This window comes from Drosophila miranda (genome assembly GCF_003369915.1).
Source record: "Drosophila miranda strain MSH22 chromosome Y unlocalized genomic scaffold, D.miranda_PacBio2.1 Contig_Y7_pilon, whole genome shotgun sequence".
Taxonomy (NCBI): domain Eukaryota; kingdom Metazoa; phylum Arthropoda; class Insecta; order Diptera; family Drosophilidae; genus Drosophila; species Drosophila miranda.
In genome coordinates this window covers 497,416-518,853 of record NW_022881652.1, presented here as the reverse complement: position 1 = coordinate 518,853, position 21,438 = coordinate 497,416, and the positions used below count along the sequence as shown (strand labels likewise).

General features: G+C 57.2%; 1 protein-coding gene across 1 annotated transcript; it reads right to left on the bottom strand.

Annotated features, from left to right (window-relative positions):
* Positions 1 to 6,564: 6,564 nt before the first annotated feature.
* LOC117195196 (pollen-specific leucine-rich repeat extensin-like protein 2) lies at positions 6,565 to 8,356 on the bottom strand. The gene is made up of 2 exons (XM_033399838.1): positions 8,235 to 8,356; positions 6,565 to 8,164 (listed from the first exon to the last, which is right to left on the bottom strand). The coding sequence occupies exons 1-2, from the start codon at positions 8,330 to 8,332 to the stop codon at positions 6,565 to 6,567; spliced, it is 1,698 nt and encodes a 565-aa protein (XP_033255729.1). The 5' UTR covers positions 8,333 to 8,356.
* Positions 8,357 to 21,438: the final 13,082 nt, after the last annotated feature.

The window sequence follows — 21,438 nt, the reverse complement described above, 5'->3', positions numbered from 1 at the left end:
GTAGTGTGGTGCAGGTATCCGTGGTTGGCCCAAATGATGGCGTCCCCGTCCGCTATTGGGATATAGTCCGCGTTAGTGTAGTCATTCAACTTGACCAGCGCGCGCTGGTTCCCCGGCACGTTCGTCGGGTTCGCGGTCGTGGAATTCTCTCAGATCGTTGATGTTGGCGACCTTCCGTTTCCGGCTGCTCGGGTGCTGCAGCTGAACGATGTTTGGCGACGGGAAACCCTTCACGCGATAGGGGCCGTCAAATTTAGTGGCCAGTTTTGCCGCGAAGCCTTCGGCGGCGTTTGAGAGGTGATGCTGCCGTAGAAGTACTAGCGAACCGATCGTGGGACGCCACTGTCGTCGGCGAAGGTTGTAGTGCCTCCCTTGTTCTTGGCTGGCCCTTTGAATGTTGTTTCTGACGATGGCGAACACTTCTTTTAGCCTGGCGGCCTTACCCATAGGAGTTTCCTGGGCGCTTCCCGTCCCCGGCGTGACCTCGTCGTATAAGGCGCCGGGCAGTCGGGGCTCTCTTCCGTGTACGAGGAATGCCGGGCTGAAACCGGTAGTCTCCGAGACGCTCGAGTTGATCGCCAGCGTCATTTCTGGCAAGTGTTTGTCCCACGTGTTTTGGTGATCGTCCACGAATTGGGCGATCATCGTCTTCACGGTCCGGTTTGCCCTTTCCGTCGGGTTCTCTTGCGGACAATAGGGCGCGGTGTGTTGGAGTTCCACGCCGGCGGTGTGCAGGAAGGTCTTGAACGACCGACTGGTGAACTGGGTGCCGTTGTCACAGACAAACAACTTCGGAACACCGAAGCTACTCAGTATGCGTTCCCTGAAAGCTCGTTCGAGGCTAGCCGTCGTTGCCTTCTTAAGGGGCACCAGCTCGACCCATTTGGAGAAGGTGTCAAAAAAAACTAGCAGGATGGCGTTCCCCCGTTTGGATCGGGGTAACGGTCCGACGAAGTCGGCGCACAGGGTGGCGAAGGGTTCCTCGGCCTTGCGAGTGAGCATCCTGCCCACTGGCTTGCGTTGGGTAGCCTTGAACTTCTGGCAGCTCACGCAACCGCGGATATATCGCCTCACGTCGCGATAAAATCCCGGCCAATAATACCTCTGGGATATCCTCGTGATAGTTTTTCGTACGCCGAGGTGGCCAGCCGTCGGTTGGTCGTGGCACTCGCGGAGGACTCTCGCTCGGCAGTCCTTGGGCACAGAGAGCTTCCACGGCACGTGGTCGTCATCGTCGGCTCCGTGCCCCAGGTTTCGGTAAAGCTGCCCGTTTTCGTACGTGTAGTCAGGGTATTTTTGGGGCTCGTCGTGAACTTGTTGGATCCTTCTTCTGAGCCACGGGCAGGTCGTGCCCTCTTCTTCGACGCGTGAAAGGGATTCCAAAGGTTGCCTGGTCCGACCACGTTCTGGTTGCCGGCCCGATAATGTACGTCGTATTGGTACTGCTGCAGCTCCAGCGCCCATCTCGCCACTCTCCCGTAAGGGCTCTCAAGGGTGTTTAGCCATTTCAGCGCGAGATGGTCGGTCACCACGTCGAACCGGTATCCTTCCAAGTAACAGCGCAATTTCCGGATTGCCCATATGACGGCCAGGCATTCCTTGTCGGTGGCCGAATAATTCTCCTCTGCCTTGTTAAGGCGCCGGCTGACGTAGGCGATGACGCGTTCCTTCCCTTCGATCTCTTGGGTGAGGACCGCGCCCACACCCACGTTGCTCGCGTCGGTCTGAAGGGAGAATTTGACGTTGAAGTCCGGGCAGGCGAGCACCGGGGCGGTGGTGAGTCGCACTTTGAGTTCGTCGAAGGAGTCCTGTTGTTCCTGTCCTCATGCCCATGCTCTTCCCTTCTTTAGTAGCAATGACATCGGTTGCACTATGGTGGCGAAATTGGGGACGAATCGACGATACCTGCCCGCCATGCCTATGCATTGCCGCAATTCCTTCAGGTTAGTGGGCGGTCTCAGGTCTTTGACGGCCGCTATCTTGTCAGGGTCGGTATGAATGCCTTCCTCGCTGACCATGTGACCCAGGTATTTTATGCGGCGCTGGAAAAAATACGCATTTGTCTGCGTTGATCCGCAGATTGGCCCGGCGCAGTCGCGATAAAACGCTCTTGACGTTGCGCAAATGTTCCGCGAAATCCTTGCCGACGATGACGATGTCGTCCAGATACGCGAAAGCGAAGGGTTCCATGTCTGCGCCGATGACCGTGTCGAGGGTACGCTGGAACGTGGCTCCCGCGGAATGTAACCCGAAAGGCATTACCTTCCACTGATAGAGGCCTCTTCCGGGCACCGTGAACGCCGTGGCCTCCTTACTGTCATGGCCCATCGGTATCTGGGGTATCCATTCTTCAGATCCAGCGTGGTGATGAACAGCGCGTTTCGGAGTCTTTCCAGTATATAGTTGATCCTCGGCAACGGGTATGCGTCCGGGATCGAATGTTCGTTTAGTTGTCGATAGTCCACACACATGCGCCACATCGCGAGGGCTCGATCAGGCCTTCTGCTATCAGCTGGTCGACCTGCTCGTCGATGATCCGACGCATAGCCGGGTTCTTTGGGTAGTACCGTTGCTTTATGGGACGCTGGTCCCTCATAACTATCGTGTGCTCCGTGAGGTCCGTGGTCCCTCGGAGGCCTGCGAGCTTCGGCAGCTCTTTGTCCAGGAATTCCTGGATTTGCGGCGCCACGTCGGGAGGCCAGGGGTCGGGGACCCTTTCTGGCTCCTCTTCGCTTAGCCGGCTGGTTCCGGGAGCAGGGGTCTGGTCTCGGCCCTCGGGGAGTATGGTCATGTCGAACGCGCTTGGCGGTTCGATCCCACGAGGGTACTCCCTCATATTAGCGACCACCGGGGTAGTTTCGGGTGTAGGCAGGGCATTTTCGGGACTCCGGCTGAATACATGGGTCGTGTCGTATTCGGCGTGATGCACGAACATGCGGGTCTCGATGATGCCGCTAGTACTAGACCAGTGGCTCGTTCGGGTGACGCAGATTTCCGCTCTGGTGCCTGCTATTGTGAAACCTTCGGCGACGCGGGGAGGGTGGATCCGGCAGCGCCCCGTGGCGTTGGTGCTGATGAGTTGATCTCCGGCCACGGGCGCGTCGGGGCCCCGGTCGGTGTCTCGAGTGGCTGTTGCTCCTATTCCCGGTTCTCGGCTGGGAAAACTTCTGGCAGTAAGGACGATTTCGGATGTGGGAGTTTCCGTTATCGAAAGGGCTGCGTTACCGCGCTCGCTCGCCGGGGCGGCTAACGTGGTCGTTGTATTCGGCGCTGGGCCGCTGGACGATCGTCGCCGCCGTGGGGGTTCGATCGTTGCTCCGGGCTCTCCACCACTCGTCGAGGACGTTGGACCGGGGGTCCTGATGGGTCTGTTCGCGTCCCTTGTTGCCTTACCCGAGATTTTGCCCTGGTTGGATGACCTGGGGTCAGGGCGTTCCGTCGGGGTCCTGGGCTTCGTGTTCCTGATTCCTTGTTTGCGTGGCATATCTTTCGTCGCCTTGGGTTTCGTAGGCGCGTGTTCCGGGGTGCACATGGCTGGCGGTAACTACCGGTGTATTTGTCGCGAGGCGACTGTCGCGGAGTTGGAGGAGGGTGGTGCCACACTGTATCGTTGTTTCGATGGCGCAGAGGAAGTCCATCCCCACGATGACCTGCTCTAGCATGTTTGGTAACACTAGGAGCGGTATCTGTACCTCGCGCTTGTCCAGTTTAACGAACGCCAACAGAATTTGCGTTACTTCGCGTACCGACCCGTCTGCCAGGCGGATCTGGACGCACGCTTCCCTGAGGCCGGCGTCGTTGCCGAGCTGCCGGGCGAGGTTGGCGCTGACGAAACTCCGGGACGCCCCGGTATCCACAGTGGCCTCTGTGGCCCGTCCTCCTATCGTCACCCTCGCCACTATCCGGCCGTCCTGTATCTGTAGTGGGTGGCTTAGTTCTGGGTTTGGGGAGGCGTCGTTCCCGGCTGTTCCCGTGCCAGTCGGGGACGCTGGTCGTTTCCCGACGAGTCTTGGCGGCAGCAATCGATGGTCCTTACGCCTCGCTTACCGCATTCCCAACAGAACAGGATAGAGGGGTTGGTGCAATTGTGGGAGGCATGGCCGGCTTCGCCGCAGCGGCGACAGGCCATCCGTGGGTTGGCGATGGGGGTGGTGACCATGCGGTGAGCGACTTCCGGCGCTGGAGTGTCGGGTCGGTTTGACGATGGTCTCCTTGCCGGTCCTGCCGTGTCCCATTGGGGCTTCCGAAAGGAGGGCCGGTTTGCTTCGACCTCGTTTTGCGTCTGGTGCGTCGTCGGTCTAGTGTATCTTGGGCCGGGCCGAGGGGCAGTGGGAGCAGTGGGGTTATTCTGCTCTTGGATGGATTCGAACTCCGTAGCCAACATCGTTAGTTGGGCCAAACTTCGCAGTTCGTGTCTTCGCACGTACAGTTGATATGCCGGCAGAGTATTATCATAAATCCTGTTGAGCTCTTGGGCATCATCGTACCCGGCGTGGTGCATGAGCAACCTGAGCTCGATTATGAAGTCCTTGAATGACTCGCCCGTCGCTTGCTTGCGGGCTCGGATCTGATCCTCTAACTGTTCGAAATACCGCGGCGGGAGGAAAAAGGCCAAAAATTCTTGCCGGAAGTTGACCCACGAGGCGCCTCTCCCTCATGGGAGAGGGGCGGACCTCTGGGGACGGGGGTCTTGGGGGGGCGGCTGCGGTCACCACGAGGGGCGGGCCGGTTGGTCTGCCTTCGGGGGCCCCAGGGATCTGCAGACCGCTTTTGGGGTCTGCCTTCCGTCTCTCCGCCTGCCCGGAAGTAGAGGGTTGCGGCGATTTCGCGCGTCCCGGTGGCTTGGCGTATTGCCGTTCGAGTTCCGCCAGTCGAATCCAGGCCTCTTGTTCGAGGGGTCCTTCGACCAGCGTGGCGAACCTTTTCCGTAGGTCCTCAACTGTCCCTTCGCGGTCGAACCCGAATTCTTTCGCGAAGGCTTCCAGTTCTTCCCGGCGGCGTTTGTGGATCCAGCCGGTGCTGACCCCCGGCTCAACGGTCAATTCGTCCCCGTCGTATTCACCTGATTGTTCCCCCGTATAGGGCTCCATTCTTCTCTTGGTCGTTGCGTCGCTGTTCCTACGGACTGGTTGAGCGTCCGGGATCTTGAGGTACTGTGTTCCTTTTTCTTTTCACTGTCACTTAGTACACGTACGTAGACTCGTTCGCGATCCTCACCGTTAGAATTGTGGGGATTTGAGCACAGTTACGTGCCGCGGTAGTGGGGTGGGTTTTTTTCTGCGGTCGAGCGATCGGCCGCGTATTCACGTAGGCGTACACGCGGGGGGGTTATCTTTCACCCTTTTTTTTTTTTGGTCTGTCTCTTGCACTCCCGACTGCCGTGGGTTTTTAATCCACGAACCCCTCGTTAGAGTTTCCTTCGGGTCCCTGCTCGGGCGCCGCTTGTAATGTCTCCTCTTCCAGGCTGAGGTAAGCTCAGTCCTGTCCAGGGGTCTTCCTACAAGACATTTTTAGTTCGCAGGAACTCCGAAAGGGGGGGTCGGCTCGTCTTACTGGGCGGACGTGAGGGTCGAGAAGAAAGGCGCGGAGCGAGGCACACCCGCGTGGGTCGAGAGAGAGGCGGACGCAGGGCGAGGCACACCTGCGTGGGTCGGGAAAGAGGGGTCACAGGGCGAGTCTTACCTGTGGGGGTCGAGAGAGGGGCGCAGGGCGTGTCACACCTGCGTGAGGGGGGGGTTTCGAGGATTGATCGGGGGTTAGTGGAGGTGAGTGTGGCTCGCTGGCGAGTAGTTGTTGGTGACCGGGGAGGGGTTTGGATCCCCAAAAATGACTTACACGGGGTTGGTTCTCGTTACAATAATGATTTATTTGCTTGCTGGTTATACAGGTAATTTGTTACATTGAATATTTTTTTGTTGTTTCGTCACGTTCCCGGAAGGATTCTTAACTTGTATCTTAGTTGTCACGCGGGACAACGTCTATACTCGGCCCGGGTCTCCGCGTAAGTGAAGTCTGCTCGGCGCTTGCGCGCTCGGGAAAACTTCGCTGCCGCCGATCTCTAACTTATCAGTATCTACGTGTCTTCGTCTTCGTCGGCTTAGATTGGCTGCCGCTTCGCGGAGCGTCCCGAAGCCGCGAAGGGAAGGGGCGGGGGTTCTTATCGGCTAGTCTGTGCTTCGGGAGCTTAAGTTTAGAGGTGGGGGTAATGTGTTGGCCCGGTGGGGAGTTGTCGCCGGCTAACGGTTCGTGTCTCGGGAGCTTATGGCTAAACGCGTGGCAATGTGTTGGTGTGGGGGGCGTTCTTACCGGCTAATTGTCAGTGCTTCGGGAGCTTTTCGTTAGAGGTGGGGGTAATGTGTTGGTACGAGTATGTGGGATTGGCTGTCGTGAAACGGTAGGCGAAACGATATGGGGAATGAGTTTCTTTATTGGTGGTACATTTATCGTATGCATTCTCTGTTCTTAAGGCTAAGTAACGATATATTTAAGGGAAACTGGAGATATAAAAAGGGGAAAAATGAGGCGGTGACGATCCCGCGATGTAGCGCGCTGTGACGAACCTTCTTAAGGTTCGTTACACCCCCCCACCCCCCCCCCCCTTTCTTCCGGGAGGAGGTCGACGCAGACAGGCGCGGCCCGGGATCGCTTGTGGACCCGGTAGCACTGATCCCAGGACCAGCTTCGGAAACGGAGCCTCTCCGCTTCCAGCAGCCGCTGGTGTATCTCCTCGATGAGGCCCGCCGGTAGGGCCCGGCCTGGGATGTTCACCTGCCAATCTGCCAGCGCGATTACCCCCCACTGGGTGGGCTGGTTCAGCTCTTCGATCAGGGAGAAGTCCGCTGGACTTTGCCCCTCCCGCGTAGATTCGTCTTGAAGAAATCGTAGTATTTCATCCAAGTCGCAGTCCACCAGCAACTCGTCTTGTCCTTCCCACTCCCCAGTTTGGGGGGTCGGCGCCGTCTCCTCCGCAACGGGTTGTTTTACCCTCCGTAGGGTCATGGTGGGGTACCCGCTGTCCGGCCCCGTTTCCCACTGCTCCTCCGGTTCGGTCAGCTCCGCTTGTCGAACCGGAGCGGCGTTTCCCTCTTCTGTAGCCCCGGTGGGCCATTCAGTGGGAGGGCCTTGCGCTGCCTCCGCGTGGGGCGCTTCGGCGTGCGTTGGTGTGGTCGCCGCTGACTCTTCTGGGGGATTGGGGCATCGGGGAGGATCCGATGCGGGCGTTGGCGGTCGCGCTTCGGCGTGCGGGGGCGTGGCCGCCGCCGACTCTTCGGGAGGATTGGGGCATCGGGGAGGATCCGATGCGGGCGTTGGCGGTCGCGCTTCGGCGTGCGGGGGGCTTGCCCTGGCTGGGACGGCCGGTTCGGAGCGGTAGTCGATTGGTTTCGCGGCTTCTCGGAATGTCCTCAAGAACGCGTTGACATTCCGGCCGGGAGGGACAAAGACGTCTACGGACATCTGGTGGTTACGCGTGACGCGTAACCCCCATGGCGTGACCGTGTGGTGAAAGGTCTCTGTTTCGGCTATGAATTGCCGACCGTAGGGTTCCTCCTCTTCGCTCTCCCCGTCGTCGTAGTACGCGTTGTATGGTTTCGGTGTGTAACGCTCCAGCCCCCTCTCGGGGCGGTAAATGCCACGGCCGGTTCGGGGATCGCGGCGCTGGTGATAACCGGCATCTTCAAACTCCTGTTCGAACATCGGCGCGTATGATGGCGTCTCTGGTTCCGGGAAGCTGTGCTGGCTAGAACCGGCATCTTCGAACTCCTCTTCGAATGACGGTGACCCTGGCTCCGGGGAGCAGGGCGCGGCTCGTCGTTTATACGGCGGCGGCGACCACAGGTTCTCTCGACGGAACCCGGATGGTCGGCGGGAGAACAGCGGGGGGCTGTCTCGGGGACCCTCGTGGTCGGCTGCCCCTGCCTCGTCGGCGTCTAGCTCCATATCTGCGTACATGTCCCCATCGGAGGTGTGGGGTTCTTCGGCTACTGCTGGCTTCGGGCGGCTTCCTCGTCCGCCTTGGCAGCGGACTCCCGTTCCTCGGCGTCGGAGAAATCCGTGAGGTGACTCTGCTGATGCAGCGGCTCTCTGGTGCGCCTTAGCTGGGGTGTTCTCGGTGGCGTTCATGGCTGGTTCTTCGGTGCGTAGAGTTCGGGGAGGGGGAGAGTGTCTATTTTCTATTTAATCTATATTAATCTTCTTAATTCTAGGGCCTCCCAGGGGGCGTGACGAAAACTTACATTGTTTTGGTTCTGGTATAGTAGGGTTTTATCAAAATCGCCTTGCTCGCTCGGCGTTCGGAATCTGACTTATTTCTTGTATTTCTAACGTCATGCATTTCCCTCCGCTGACAGCGCGACTCACGGGAGCCGGCGTCAGCGGGCTTGCAATTCTGTAATCTAAGCTATGGTAAATGGATCCGTGGGACGATTATGGACGTTTGGGGCATGGGTTTATGAATGTGTGTCATGAGTGTAATGTAATGCCTGAATCTGCCGAATTGACATTTATATATTTTTTTTTCGTTCTTTCTTTATTTTATTTTATTTTTTTTTTTGGATATTTCATTTTTGTCGTCTTTTCCCTTCGTAACTTTCGTTTTACGGGCAGCGCAGCTATGCGTCGCACGCGGGCTCCGATCGGATTTCGGGCGCCGATGGGCCAGGTGTAGGGCCAGCTCTTATCGCTGGGCTCGGCCGGCCTCTGGGCATGTATCGCCGCGGGAAGGCTCTGCCGGGGGCGACAGTACCGTGCGCCGTCTCTGTTGTTCTGGCCGGTTCGTCATTGGCCGGGGGGTTACGGGGGGCGGCCTCCACGTCTCGTGCTGTATGCTCTTTCCGAAGGCCTTGGGATTTGAGGCGGCGGTAAAGCACCCAGATGATGGCGCAGAGAGGGATGACGACGACGAGGGTGAACAAATAGGAGGCGGCGCGCCTTATCGTCACCGTCTCGTTCAGGTCGTCGATGTAGTTTGAATTTTGTAGGCTTAACTCCCGTAGGAACGGCAAGCTTAGCTTTTCCTTGTGTGCCGTTACGTTTATTCGAGTCATCGCCGGTACCACCGCCTTTCTTTTGGAGTCGCCGAGGTGATTCACGTACCAGGTCCCGTTAAACGAGACCCGGCGGGAATACGTAACTAGGTACGATCCCGATATTGCTTGGGTGGTCCCCGCCTCATCTACAACGGTGAACCTTGCGTCGTTAACGATGATGGTGCCGTGGACCACCACGACGATCGGATCCAAGTGACCGGGCGAAGTCGCGCAGTGCGCGACAGACCCGGTCACCATCTGCTGAGCGCAGGTGATCCCCTCGCGTTCTCTGCAAAACGTAGCGCCGATGGTGGCTTCGCAATCCCCGATGCTGAGGGTTTGGCGCCCGCATTCTGCCACGATGTCTCCCTCGCTGAAATCCAGTATCTTGTTCTGATGTTGGACCGTGAAAATAAGCATTTTCCTACAGACCAGCTTCGGTTGGGGAAACTTGATGAGAAAGTGGAGTAGGTCTGCGCTCTGGAAGACGCGAATGTTTGACACTTCTAGTAGCTCCACTAGGCTGATGTTAGCGAGGTGTTGCTCGCCCAATTCCTTAATGTCAGCGCCGTCCAGAAGGGCGGGGCTGATCACGTTGATCTTGGCAAGGGTTAAGGCCAGTATGAGGTCTTCCAGATCCGTTATAATGATCCTGTTCCGGGCTATTATGGCTTCGGCCCGGTCGGCGTTGTCCTCCTTGGCGATGTGGTTCACGAGGCGGGTCAGCTCGTTGATCCGGTTTTGAATCCTGGAGTTGATTTCGTTTTGGCCACGGCTGGACTCCGCCAGCTGCTTTTGTTGGAATTTGACCTGCTCCCAGTCGTCGAAGTCGGGCGTTCCGGCCACTACCTTCAATGCTGTTCCGAGCAGGTTTATACTCCTTGTTCCCCGATGGTGGACCCTTAGCGTGGCCACCAGGTTCTTGATGTGGTCCAGGTCGGCTGCTATCACTTGCGCCATCCGGTCTAGGCTAAACAGCTCCGCGGTTTGTTCCGTTTCGGCGACTCAATCTTCGTATGAAGTCACGTTCGTAGTGTGGTGCAGGTATCCGTGGTTGGCCCAAATGGCCCAAACGGGGACGCCACCGTCCGCTATTGGGATATAGTCCGCGTCAGTGTAGTCATTCAACTTGACCAGCGCGCGCGTCGAGGTTAGCAGAGTGAGGAAAATCAGTAGGTCCTTCATGTTGTGTGGTTTTGTGTTATCTTCGGATGCGTTTGGGTTGTGATGGATTCGACCGTTCGGCTGTGGTGGCGGAATGGCACTGATCGGTGATGGTGGGGTCTCGGACTGCCGGAGACGCTTGTCGCGGGCTACGCCGTCGGTCGACCTAGTGTCGGTACTTTTCGGGATCCGGGCAGTCGTCGCTTGCCTCGCTCGGGTTTTTCCCCGGCACGGGCGCCCCTTCCCCCCTTTTCCCTTCGTTTCAGCCGTCGTGGTCCGGCGCTTGTTCGGCGGTACCTGGGTCGTCCGCCTCCCCGGCACGTTCGTCGGGTTCGCGGTCGTGGAATTCTCTCAGATCGTTGATGTTGGCGACCTTCCGTTTCCGGCTGCTCGGGTGCTGCAGCTGAACGATGTTTGGCGACGGGAAACCCTTCACGCGATAGGGGCCGTCAAACTTAGTGGCCAGTTTTGCCGCGAAGCCTTCGGCGGCGTTTGAGAGGTGATGCTGCCGTAGAAGTACTAGCGAACCGATCGTGGGACGCCACTGTCGTCGGCGAAGGTTGTAGTGCCTCCCTTGTTCTTGGCTGGCCCTTTGAATGTTGTTTCTGACGATGGCGAACACTTCTTTTAGCCTGGCGGCCTTACCCATAGGAGTTTCCTGGGCGCTTCCCGTCCCCGGCGTGACCTCGTCGTATAAGGCGCCGGGCAGTCGGGGCTCTCTTCCGAGTACGAGGAATGCCGGGCTGAAACCGGTAGTCTCCGAGACGCTCGAGTTGATCGCCAGCGTCATTTCTGGCAAGAGTTCGTCCCACGTGTTTTGGTGATCGTCCACGAATTGGGCGATCATCGTCTTCACGGTCCGGTTTGCCCTTTCCGTCGGGTTCTCTTGCGGACAATAGGGCGCGGTGTGTTGGAGTTCCACGCCGGCGGTGTGCAGGAAGGTCTTGAACGACCGACTGGTGAACTGGGTGCCGTTGTCACAGACAAACAACTTCGGAACACCGAAGCTACTCAGTATGCGTTCCCTGAAAGCTCGTTCGAGGCTAGCCGTCGTTGCCTTCTTAAGGGGCACCAGCTCGACCCAATTGGAGAAGGTGTCAAAAAAAACTAGCAGGATGGCGTTCCCCCGTTTGGATCGGGGTAACGGTCCGACGAAGTCGGCGCACAGGGTGGCGAAGGGTTCCTCGGCCTTGCGAGTGAGCATCCTGCCCACTGGCTTGCGTTGGGTAGCCTTGAACTTCTGGCAGCTCACGCAACCGCGGATATATCGCCTCACGTCGCGATAAAATCCCGGCCAATAATACCTCTGGGATATCCTCGTGATAGTTTTTCGTACGCCGAGGTGGCCTGCCGTCGGTTGGTCGTGGCACTCGCGGAGGACTCTCGCTCGGCAGTCCTTGGGCACACAGAGCTTCCACGGCACGTGGTCGTCATCGTCGGCTCCGTGCCCCAGGTTTCGGTAAAGCTGCCCGTTTTCGTACGTGTAGTCAGGGTATTTTTGGGGCTCGTCGTGAACTTGTTGGATCCTTCTTCTGAGCCACGGGCAGGTCGTGCCCTCTTCTTCGACGCGTGAAAGGGATTCCAAAGGTTGCCTGGAGAGCGCGTCGGCGACCACGTTCTGGTTGCCGGCCCGATAATGTACGTCGTATTGGTACTGCTGCAGCTCCAGCGCCCATCTCGCCACTCTCCCGTAAGGGCTCTCAAGGGTGTTTAGCCATTTCAGCGCGAGATGGTCGGTCACCACGTCGAACCGGTATCCTTCCAAGTAACAGCGCAATTTCCGGATTGCCCATATGACGGCCAGGCATTCCTTGTCGGTGGCCGAATAATTCTCCTCTGCCTTGTTAAGGCGCACACCCACGTTGCTCGCGTCGGTCTGAAGGGAGAATTTGACGTTGAAGTCCGGGCAGGCGAGCACCGGGGCGGTGGTGAGTCGCACTTTGAGTTCGTCGAAGGAGTCCTGTTGTTCCTGTCCCCATGCCCATGCTCTTCCCTTCTTTAGTAGCAATGACATCGGTTGCACTATGGTGGCGAAATTGGGGACGAATCGACGATACCAGCCCGCCATGCCTATGCATTGCCGCAATTCCTTCAGGTTAGTGGGCGGTCTCAGGTCTTTGACGGCCGCTATCTTGTCAGGGTCGGTATGAATGCCTTCCTCGCTGACCATGTGACCCAGGTATTTTATGCGGCGCTGGAAAAAATACGCATTTGTCTGCGTTGATCCGCAGATTGGCCCGGCGCAGTCGCGAGAAGCCTCTCTTGACGTTGCGCAAATGTTCCGCGAAATCCTTGCCGACGATGACGATGTCGTCCAGATACGCGAAAGCGAAGGGTTCCATGTCTGCGCCGATGACCGTGTCGAGGGTACGCTGGAACGTGGCTCCCGCGGAATGTAACCCGAAAGGCATTACCTTCCACTGATAGAGGCCTCTTCCGGGCACCGTGAACGCCGTGGCCTCCTTACTGTCATGGGACATCGGTATCTGCCAGTATCCATTCTTCAGATCCAGCGTGGTGATGAACAGCGCGTTTCGGAGTCTTTCCAGTATATAGTTGATCCTCGGCAACGGGTATGCGTCCGGGATCGAATGTTCGTTTAGCTGTCGATAGTCCACACACATGCGCCACCTCGCGAGGGCTCGATCAGGCCTTCTGCTATCAGCTGGTCGACCTGCTCGTCGATGATCCGACGCATAGCCGGGTTCTTTGGGTAGTACCGTTGCTTTATGGGATGCTGGTCCCTCATAACTATCGTGTGCTCCGTGAGGTCCGTGGTCCCTCGGAGGCCTGCGAGCTTCGGCAGCTCTTAGTCCAGGAATTCCTGGATTTGCGGCGCCACGTCGGGAGGCCAGGGGTCGGGGACCCTTTCTGGCTCCTCTTCGCTTAGCCGGCTGGTTCCGGGAGCAGGGGTCTGGTCTCGGCCCTCGGGGAGTATGGTCATGTCGAACGCGCTTGGCGGTTCGATCCCACGAGGGTACTCCCTCATATTAGCGACCACCGGGGTAGTTTCGGGTGTAGGCAGGGCATTTTCGGGACTCCGGCTGAATACATGGGTCGTGTCGTATTCGGCGTGATGCACGAACATGCGGGTCTCGATGATGCCGCTAGTACTAGACCAGTGGCTCGTTCGGGTGACGCAGATTTCCGCTCTGGTGCCTGCTATTGTGAAACCTTCGGCGACGCGGGGAGGGTGGCTCCGGCAGCGCCCCGTGGCGTTGGTGCTGATGAGTTGATCTCCGGCCACGGGCGCGTCGGGGCCCCGGTCGGTGTCTCGAGTGGCTGTTGCTCCTATTCCCGGTTCTCGGCTGGGAAAACTTCTGGCAGTAAGGACGATTTCGGATGTGGGAGTTTCCGTTATCGAAAGGGCTGCGTTACCGCGCTCGCTCGCCGGGGCGGCTAACGTGGTCGTTGTATTCGGCGCTGGGCCGCTGGACGATCGTCGCCGCCGTGGGGGTTCGATCGTTGCTCCGGGCTCTCCACCACTCGTCGAGGACGTTGGACCGGGGGTCCTGATGGGTCTGTTCGCGTCCCTTGTTGCCTTACCCGAGATTTTGCCCTGGTTGGATGACCTGGGGTCAGGGCGTTCCGTCGGGGTCCTGGGCTTCGTGTTCCTGATTCCTTGTTTGCGTGGCATATCTTTCGTCGCCTTGGGTTTCGTAGGCGCGTGTTCCGGGGTGTGCACCTGGCTGGCGGTAACTACCGGTGTATTTGTCGCGAGGCGACTGTCGCGGAGTTGGAGGAGGGTGGTGCCACACTGTATCGTTGTTTCGATGGCGCAGAGGAAGTCCATCCCCACGATGACCTGCTCTAGCATGTTTGGTAACACTAGGAGCGGTATCTGTACCTCGCGCTTGTCCAGTTTAACGAACGCCAACAGAATTTGCGTTACTTCGCGTACCGACCCGTCTGCCAGGCGGATCTGGACGCACGCTTCCCTGAGGCCGGCGTCGTTGCCGAGCTGCCGGGCGAGGTTGGCGCTGACGAAACTCCGGGACGCCCCGGTATCCACAGTGGCCTCTGTGGCCCGTCCTCCTATCGTCACCCTCGCCACTATCCGGCCGTCCTGTATCTGTAGTGGGTGGCTTAGTTCTGGGTTTGGGGAGGCGTCGTTCCCGGCTGTTCCCGTGCCAGTCGGGGACGCTGGTCGTTTCCCGACGAGTCTTGGCGGCAGCAATCGATGGTCCTTACGCCTCGCTTACCGCATTCCCAACAGAACAGGATAGAGGGGTTGGTGCAATTGTGGGAGGCATGGCCGGCTTCGCCGCAGCGGCGACAGGCCATCCGTGGGTTGGCGATGGGGGTGGTGACCATGCGGTGAGCGACTTCCGGCGCTGGAGTGTCGGGTCGGTTTGACGATGGTCTCCTTGCCGGTCCTGCCGTGTCCCATTGGGGCTTCCGAAAGGAGGTCCGGTTTGCTTCGACCTCGTTTTGCGTCTGGTGCGTCGTCGGTCTAGTGTATCTTGGGCCGGGCCGAGGGGCAGTGGGAGCAGTGGGGTTATTCCGCTCTTGGATGGATTCGAACTCCGTAGCCAACATCGTTAGTTGGGCCAAACTTCGCAGTTCGTGTCTTCGCACGTACAGTTGATATGCCGGCAGAGTATTATCATAAATCCTGTTGAGCTCTTGGGCATCATCGTACCCGGCGTGGTGCATGAGCAACCTGAGCTCGATTATGAAGTCCTTGAATGACTCGCCCGTCGCTTGCTTGCGGGCTCGGATCTGATCCTCTAACTGTTCGAAATACCGCGGCGGGAGGAAAAAGGCCAAAAATTCTTGCCGGAAGTTGACCCACGAGGCGCCTTGCAGCCTGCTGGTGCGGAACCAGCGGTTGGCTCGGTCGATAAGGATTTCCGCCATAGCTCGAGGCAAGTGGTTGGTGTCTATCCCGTACGAAAGCGCGCGCTCTTCCAACAGCTCGAGGAAAGACAACGGATCATCCTGTCCGTCGAATTGGATCCCCCACCTCCTAATCCGTTCCGCCATCTGGGCAGCTTGACTGTATCGATGGGCTTCCAACGCGTCGTTACCTGTTGATAAAACAGCTGTTGATAAGCTTTATCAAAGCTCAAAAGATCTTCAACTCGAATTTTTTTTTTGCCTAGTTTTATGCTGTAATTTTGGGAGTTAGCCGTGGGTAATTAAAATACAAGAAGGCACGACAAGCGTCGAATATTACACACACACACACAAGAGACTTTTCAATTAAAAACAACAAACAGGCAGCAGATCGCCAACACACAAACCAACAGCCAGCCATGACCAGCAGAGCGGCCCGCAGAGGCGCCCTAGCAGCAGCCAACAACACCAACACAAACACCGCCAATAGCAGCAGCAGCAGCAGAGCCCTCGGCGCAGGCGCCAAAACCAACGCCCCAGCCAATGCAGAGCGCCGACGCCACAGCGACCCTGCGAGTGAGTACCCAGCCATTGCCATGGCCGATATATCCACGGCCACACCCACTCCCCCCTCGAGCGCCGTCACAAAAACCGCGCCAACCACAAAGGGAAAGGCCGAAAAGACGCCGCTCTCACTGCCACTTTTCCCGCCTCTCACGCTCTTGGACGCACAAAACTGTTCAGGAGTAACGGGAGAGGGAGAAGTCGGAGGAGAGCCGGCAAGCCGAAGCGCAAGAGCGGAGCTCCAAAACGGCCAACGGGCCGCCACACACACACACACGACCGGATCGAACCTGTTGCGAGTCGAACCAGGTTCGAGCTCGAGCAGCGGGTCGATCCGGGCCAATGCTGAGCCTGCACAAATGCCACCAATCCCACCAACACCAAAACGACGCCGCGCCCTCATCGACAGTGGGAGTGACGATGAGGGTGAGGGTGAGAGGAAGCAGGCTAGACGACGGGGCTGCCATCACCAGCAGCGGCAGCAGCGGCCGCCAATTGGGAAGCCGAAGAAGAAAAGGCAGACACTGGAGGAGCTAGAGGCTATTGTCCAGGAGCAGTTGAGGCAGCACGAGCTGCGGCAGCAACAACAGAGGCAGCAGAAACGGACAACAAATACAGCCAACACCAACACAGTTGCCGCTCCTGCCACTATGCCGCAATCTGCACAGCGAACACATGCCCCTGCCCCTGCCCATGCCCCTGCCACTACTATAAATGCCAATAGCCAGACCCACAGCCATCACCAACATCGACAAAGGCCAATACATAGACAATCACCAGCCATTCACATAGACAATACTGACAATATCAATAAAAATAATGACGCCAACGCAATTACAATTACAAATACACCTGCCAAGACCAATACCAACACCACCACCGCCATCACCATCACAAACACCCCTGCCACTACCACCGACGATGACATCCGGCACGGCGAATTCGGGCATCAGCCCAGCCAGGAACGTGGCTTGAGGATCCTCATCCGAGGACTCTCCCACTCCATGCCCACTCGGTTTGTAAGGGCAATCACCGATCGATTCGATCACAGCCGCCAATTCAATCTCTTTGAGGCTGAGATCGCCCCCAAACCGGACCGTGGCCAATGCGGGGTGTTGAAGCTGCGACGCCTGGGTGGGAGGCCCGTCACGGTTGAGAGACTTGGAGTCTCCCGTGACCCTGCCCAGTGCCATCGATGTCAGGTGTTTGGCCACACCCGCGCATATTGTAGACGCGCTGCAGTTTGCATGAAATGCGCGGGTGGACACCTGACGACGGAGTGCAGAAAGCCAAGGAACGTTGCTCCCAAGTGCGCCAACTGCCAGGGCCAGCACATCATCGCCTACAAGGGCTGCAGCGCCTACAAGGCAGCCAGGCAGCGGCTCCTGGCCCACAGGGTCGCTGTCCAGGAGCATCGACGGCAGCAGCAGCAGCCTCAGCCAATACGGCAACAGCCACAGCCAATGCAGCAGCCAATACAGCAGCAACAGCCAGCACATCGTATCCAGCAGCCACCACAACGTCACCAGCAGCCACTACAGCGACAGTTGCAGCAGCAGCCACCCACACAGCCACTCCACTCACAGCCGCAGCAGCAACGCCAACGCGGTCCGGGTCGGCAGCATCGGCAAAAGCTACAGCATCGCGACCAACATCCCCAGCCACTGGCCGAGGGGCGCCAACACCAACGGGTCCTGCCGATGCAGCCGATCCCAAATCGTGCTCTGGAGCCACGCCAACACCAGCTACAGCAGAAGCCAGGCGCCCAGTGCGATGGGAGCTGTGCCCATAAGCTAGAAAGATATGCCAGAAAAATTAAAGAACTGGAAGAAAAGTTGGCAGCAATTACAACGACATTGACAAACCTGCTGCAGGCAAGGGACGAGAGCACGGGAGGAGTGCCGCCACAACGGACAACAACAGCAGCAGCAGCATCCACACAGCCATCACCACGACCAGCACCAAATACGCACTTTGACGCCGCAGCCATATCGGACTCCGAATCCGATATGGACTGTGAAGCAATTGACGACGAAGATGACGACGAATGGACCGACCACGATCCATTTGACGCGCTGGATGGCCTGGGCGAAATATGGAGGGCACAAATCGGCAGCGCACGCGAAAGCATGCGATCGGGCGGCGCCCATTGATGTGCCCAATCGTCGATCCAGAGGCCAGCCACTGCAACAAAGAAAAAGACGTCAATACGGACAACAGGGAAAGACTGCCAAAACACACGAAATCACACGTGCCTGCCAATCACCAGACAGAGCTGACCAACAAGAAGCTGCCTCGCCACCAACATTGACAATTTCCTGCCAATTGGGCGGAAAAGGAGGCCTCTTTCTGATGACGCTGCCACCACACCATCACAATGACGTCACGCAAATACCTGCTCACAGCTGCCATTCCAAACGACGATGCAGATGCTGACGCCTGTTGCCGCTCCACTGGGTCGCACCCGTCTCTCATGCCATTATGTGAGGGCGGGATGGCCTGGTGTTGAGCCGCCAGACGCCAGCAAATCCTGCAAAAGGAGAATCAGGAAAAAAAGGCTGCCAATTAAAACACAAATACTCGCCTGCAAAAGTCTCTCACGCCATCACAAACCGGACAAAGGTCGCCAGCAACAACATCCAAACGCCGACAGTACCTGCAAATAAACATAAATTAAAAATCAAACGCCAAAAACAAACATCTCATCTGGATGGCCGGACCAGCAGCCATTTAAAACGCCATTAAAAACCGACGATGAACGTGGCCGAGGAGGCCAGGCCAATCCACCTGACAACGCATCCTGGTGGCCGGACCAGCAGCCACTCGGATGCGGCCAATAACTCGACTCGTTGGCATCGATCACACGATGCCAATGCCAACACAAGGACAATGCAGTTGGGTGGCCGGACCAGTGCCACTCGAGTGCAGCAGCGGGCGGGATGGCCTGGTGTTGAGCCGCCAGACGCCAGCAAATCCTGCAAAAGGAGAATCAGGAAAAAAAGGCTGCCAATTAAAACACAAATACTCGCCTGCAAAAGTCTCTCACGCCATCACAAACCGGACAAAGGTCGCCAGCAACAACATCCAAACGCCGACAGAACCTGCAAATAAACATAAATTAAAAATCAAACGCCAAAAACAAACATCTCATCTGGATGGCCGGACCAGCAGCCATTTAAAACGCCATTAAAAACCGACGATGAACGTGGCCGAGGAGGCCAGGCCAATCCACCTGACAACGCATCCTGGTGGCCGGACCAGCAGCCACTCGGATGCGGCCAATAACTCGACTCGTTGGCATCAATCACACGATGCCAATGCCAACACAAGGACAATGCAGTTGGGTGGCCGGACCAGTGCCACTCGAGTGCAGCAGCCAACACCAACCAGCGACAGATGCAACGTGGGCGACCGGACCAGAGCCGCTCGCCAACAACACCATCAATGCCCACGATGCACGCCATCTCCAAGTCCAGCCATCGCCACTAAAGTTCCCAGATGGTGCCACTAATCCTGCACAGGGGGACAACGGAGCCGGCCGGTATGCGGCGCAATGTTCTGCATTGCGTTTGCCATGCCGGCCGGTGCTTTGTTGTAGTTGTCCTCCTGTTAACAAAATAAATGATATTTAAGTATGTTTATTGTTGTGTAAATGTATTGTAATTATTGTTTGTTTTACCTTGTATATATCTCTGTACTTTTGTAGTCCTTATTTGTAGAAATTGTAGATAGATTGTCCTTAGCTGTAATGTAATTTAATTAATTTTAGTTATTTATTTTAGCATATTTACCTTTCCCTCTTCTTCTTCTTTCCCAACTATCACCCATTCCCCAATACCTGACAAGTGGCAACGCCAATAATGACCCAAAAATACCACGCCAATTAGAAAAATACCCGAGCCGATAACACACAAAAAGCCAATTCAAATTGCATTTCTCAATGCCAGTGTGTTATCGGCCGCCAACTTCGGCCATTATGCCCAGCCAATTCCTCACCCACCCCCCACCCACTTCAAACGTCACTAAATGCCAAATGTGCAGGAATAAAATGAACACTGCCATCCTTCGCCACTCTGCCAAACGCCCCAATAAAGCCATTACAACCGCCCACAAGATGCTATGCGGTCGACTCTTCGGAGCGTCTCGCGCCCGGATCGTAAGATCCGGAAGTTGAAAGTATCCGGGCGGTTATACGGGAGCAGGCAAACTTTCCCCTTCCCATCCCATCCCATCCCCCGACAACAGAGCAGCCAACACAAACAGCACAAAGAACACACAAGAACACTAGCCATTAACCAACGACAACACAGACAGCCACTAAATCAGGAAAGCCATTAAATTTCCATTGCCTACTTATCGGTGCTGCTGCCCTCGGACTACTTTCATCTCACTCAATATTGGGGTGAGTGAAAGTGGAACCGGGGGTGAGAGCACCGGTAAATGACGATCGGCGATCGGGCCTTTCGAGTTGAGGGGGAGAGTATGGGAGTTGGTGGACATGTGAGAGTTCCACCATGAACCTCGTCCGCCACTCTCATCTCATCCACCCGCTCGAGAGGTCGCGATCGTCGGACGTGCCATAACCGTTTCGTGTCGTGTCGCTTTTGATTGTTCTGTGCCGTGTCGCCATTGACGTTTTTTCTGTTTTGCCCTGTTCTTTTTGTGGTGTCTGTTGTGTGCCGTGCCGCCCTTCCTCCGCCACACCCATTACTATCTATGACAAGCTTTTGTTCCCGTCCACATCACAAACCAAAAAGAGATAACTGTGATAGATGAGAAAGCAGTGAATAAAAGTGCCAATAAATACATTAAACACAAACACACACACACAAGAGACTTTTCAATTAAAAACAACAAACAGGCAGCAGATCGCCAACACACAAACCAACAGCCAGCCATGACCAGAGGAATGGCCAGACGAGGGTCAACCAGACGACACAGCGACGGCGGCAGAGCGGCCCGCAGAGGCGCCCTAGCAGCAGCACCAGCAGCCAACAACACCAACACCAACACCGCCAATAGCAGCAGCAGCAGCAGAGCCCTCGGCGCAGGCGCCAACACCAACGCCCCAGCCAATGCAGAGCGCCGACGCCACAGCGACGGCGGCTGCAGCCAACAGGAGCAGCGAGCCAATGCCAATGCCAGTGAGTACCCAGCCATTGCCATGGCCGATATATCCACGGCCACAGCCACTCCCCCCTCGAGCCCCATCAAATCAGCAGCAACAGCAGCGCCAATACAAACTGCAAATCCCGTAACCCCGCCAAATCCAAAAAACCCGCCAAACGCAAAGGGAAAGGCCGATAGGACGCCGCTCTCGCTGCCGCTTTCCCCGCCTCTCACGCTCTCGGACATACAAACCCGTTCGAGAGTAACGGGAGAGGGAGAAGACGGAGGAGAGCCGGCAAACCGACGCGCAGGAGCAGAGCGCCAAAACGGCCAACGGGCAGCCACACACACACACACACGAACGGATCGAACACGTTGCGAGTCGAACTTGGTTCGAGTTTGAGCAGCGGGTCGATCCGAGCCATAGCCCAGTCAGCACCGATACTACGACAAACAGCAACAACTACACAACCGCAATCACAACCACAACCAAAGCCAATCCCACCAACACCAAAACGACGCCGCGCCCTCATCGACAGTGGGAGTGACGATGAGGATGAGGGTGAGAGGAAGCAGGCCAGAAGACGGGGCCGCCATCACCACCATCACCAGCAGCGACCGCCAATCAAAAGGCCAAAGAAGAAGAGGCAAACCATGGAGAAGCTGGAGGCCATTGTCCAGGAGCAGCTGAGGCAGCACGAGCTGCGGCAGCAACAGCAAAAGCAGCAGAAACGGA

Bases quoted from the DNA above. Each gene is read 5' to 3' on its own strand.
- LOC117195196 (XM_033399838.1), bottom strand. From the start codon at position 8,332: ATGCATGACGTTAGAAATACAAGAAATAAGTCAGATTCCGAACGCCGA. The intron at 8,165-8,234 runs GTAAGTTTTCGT...AATAGAAAATAG, and splicing joins TATACCAGAACCAAAACAAT to ACACTCTCCCCCTCCCCGAA.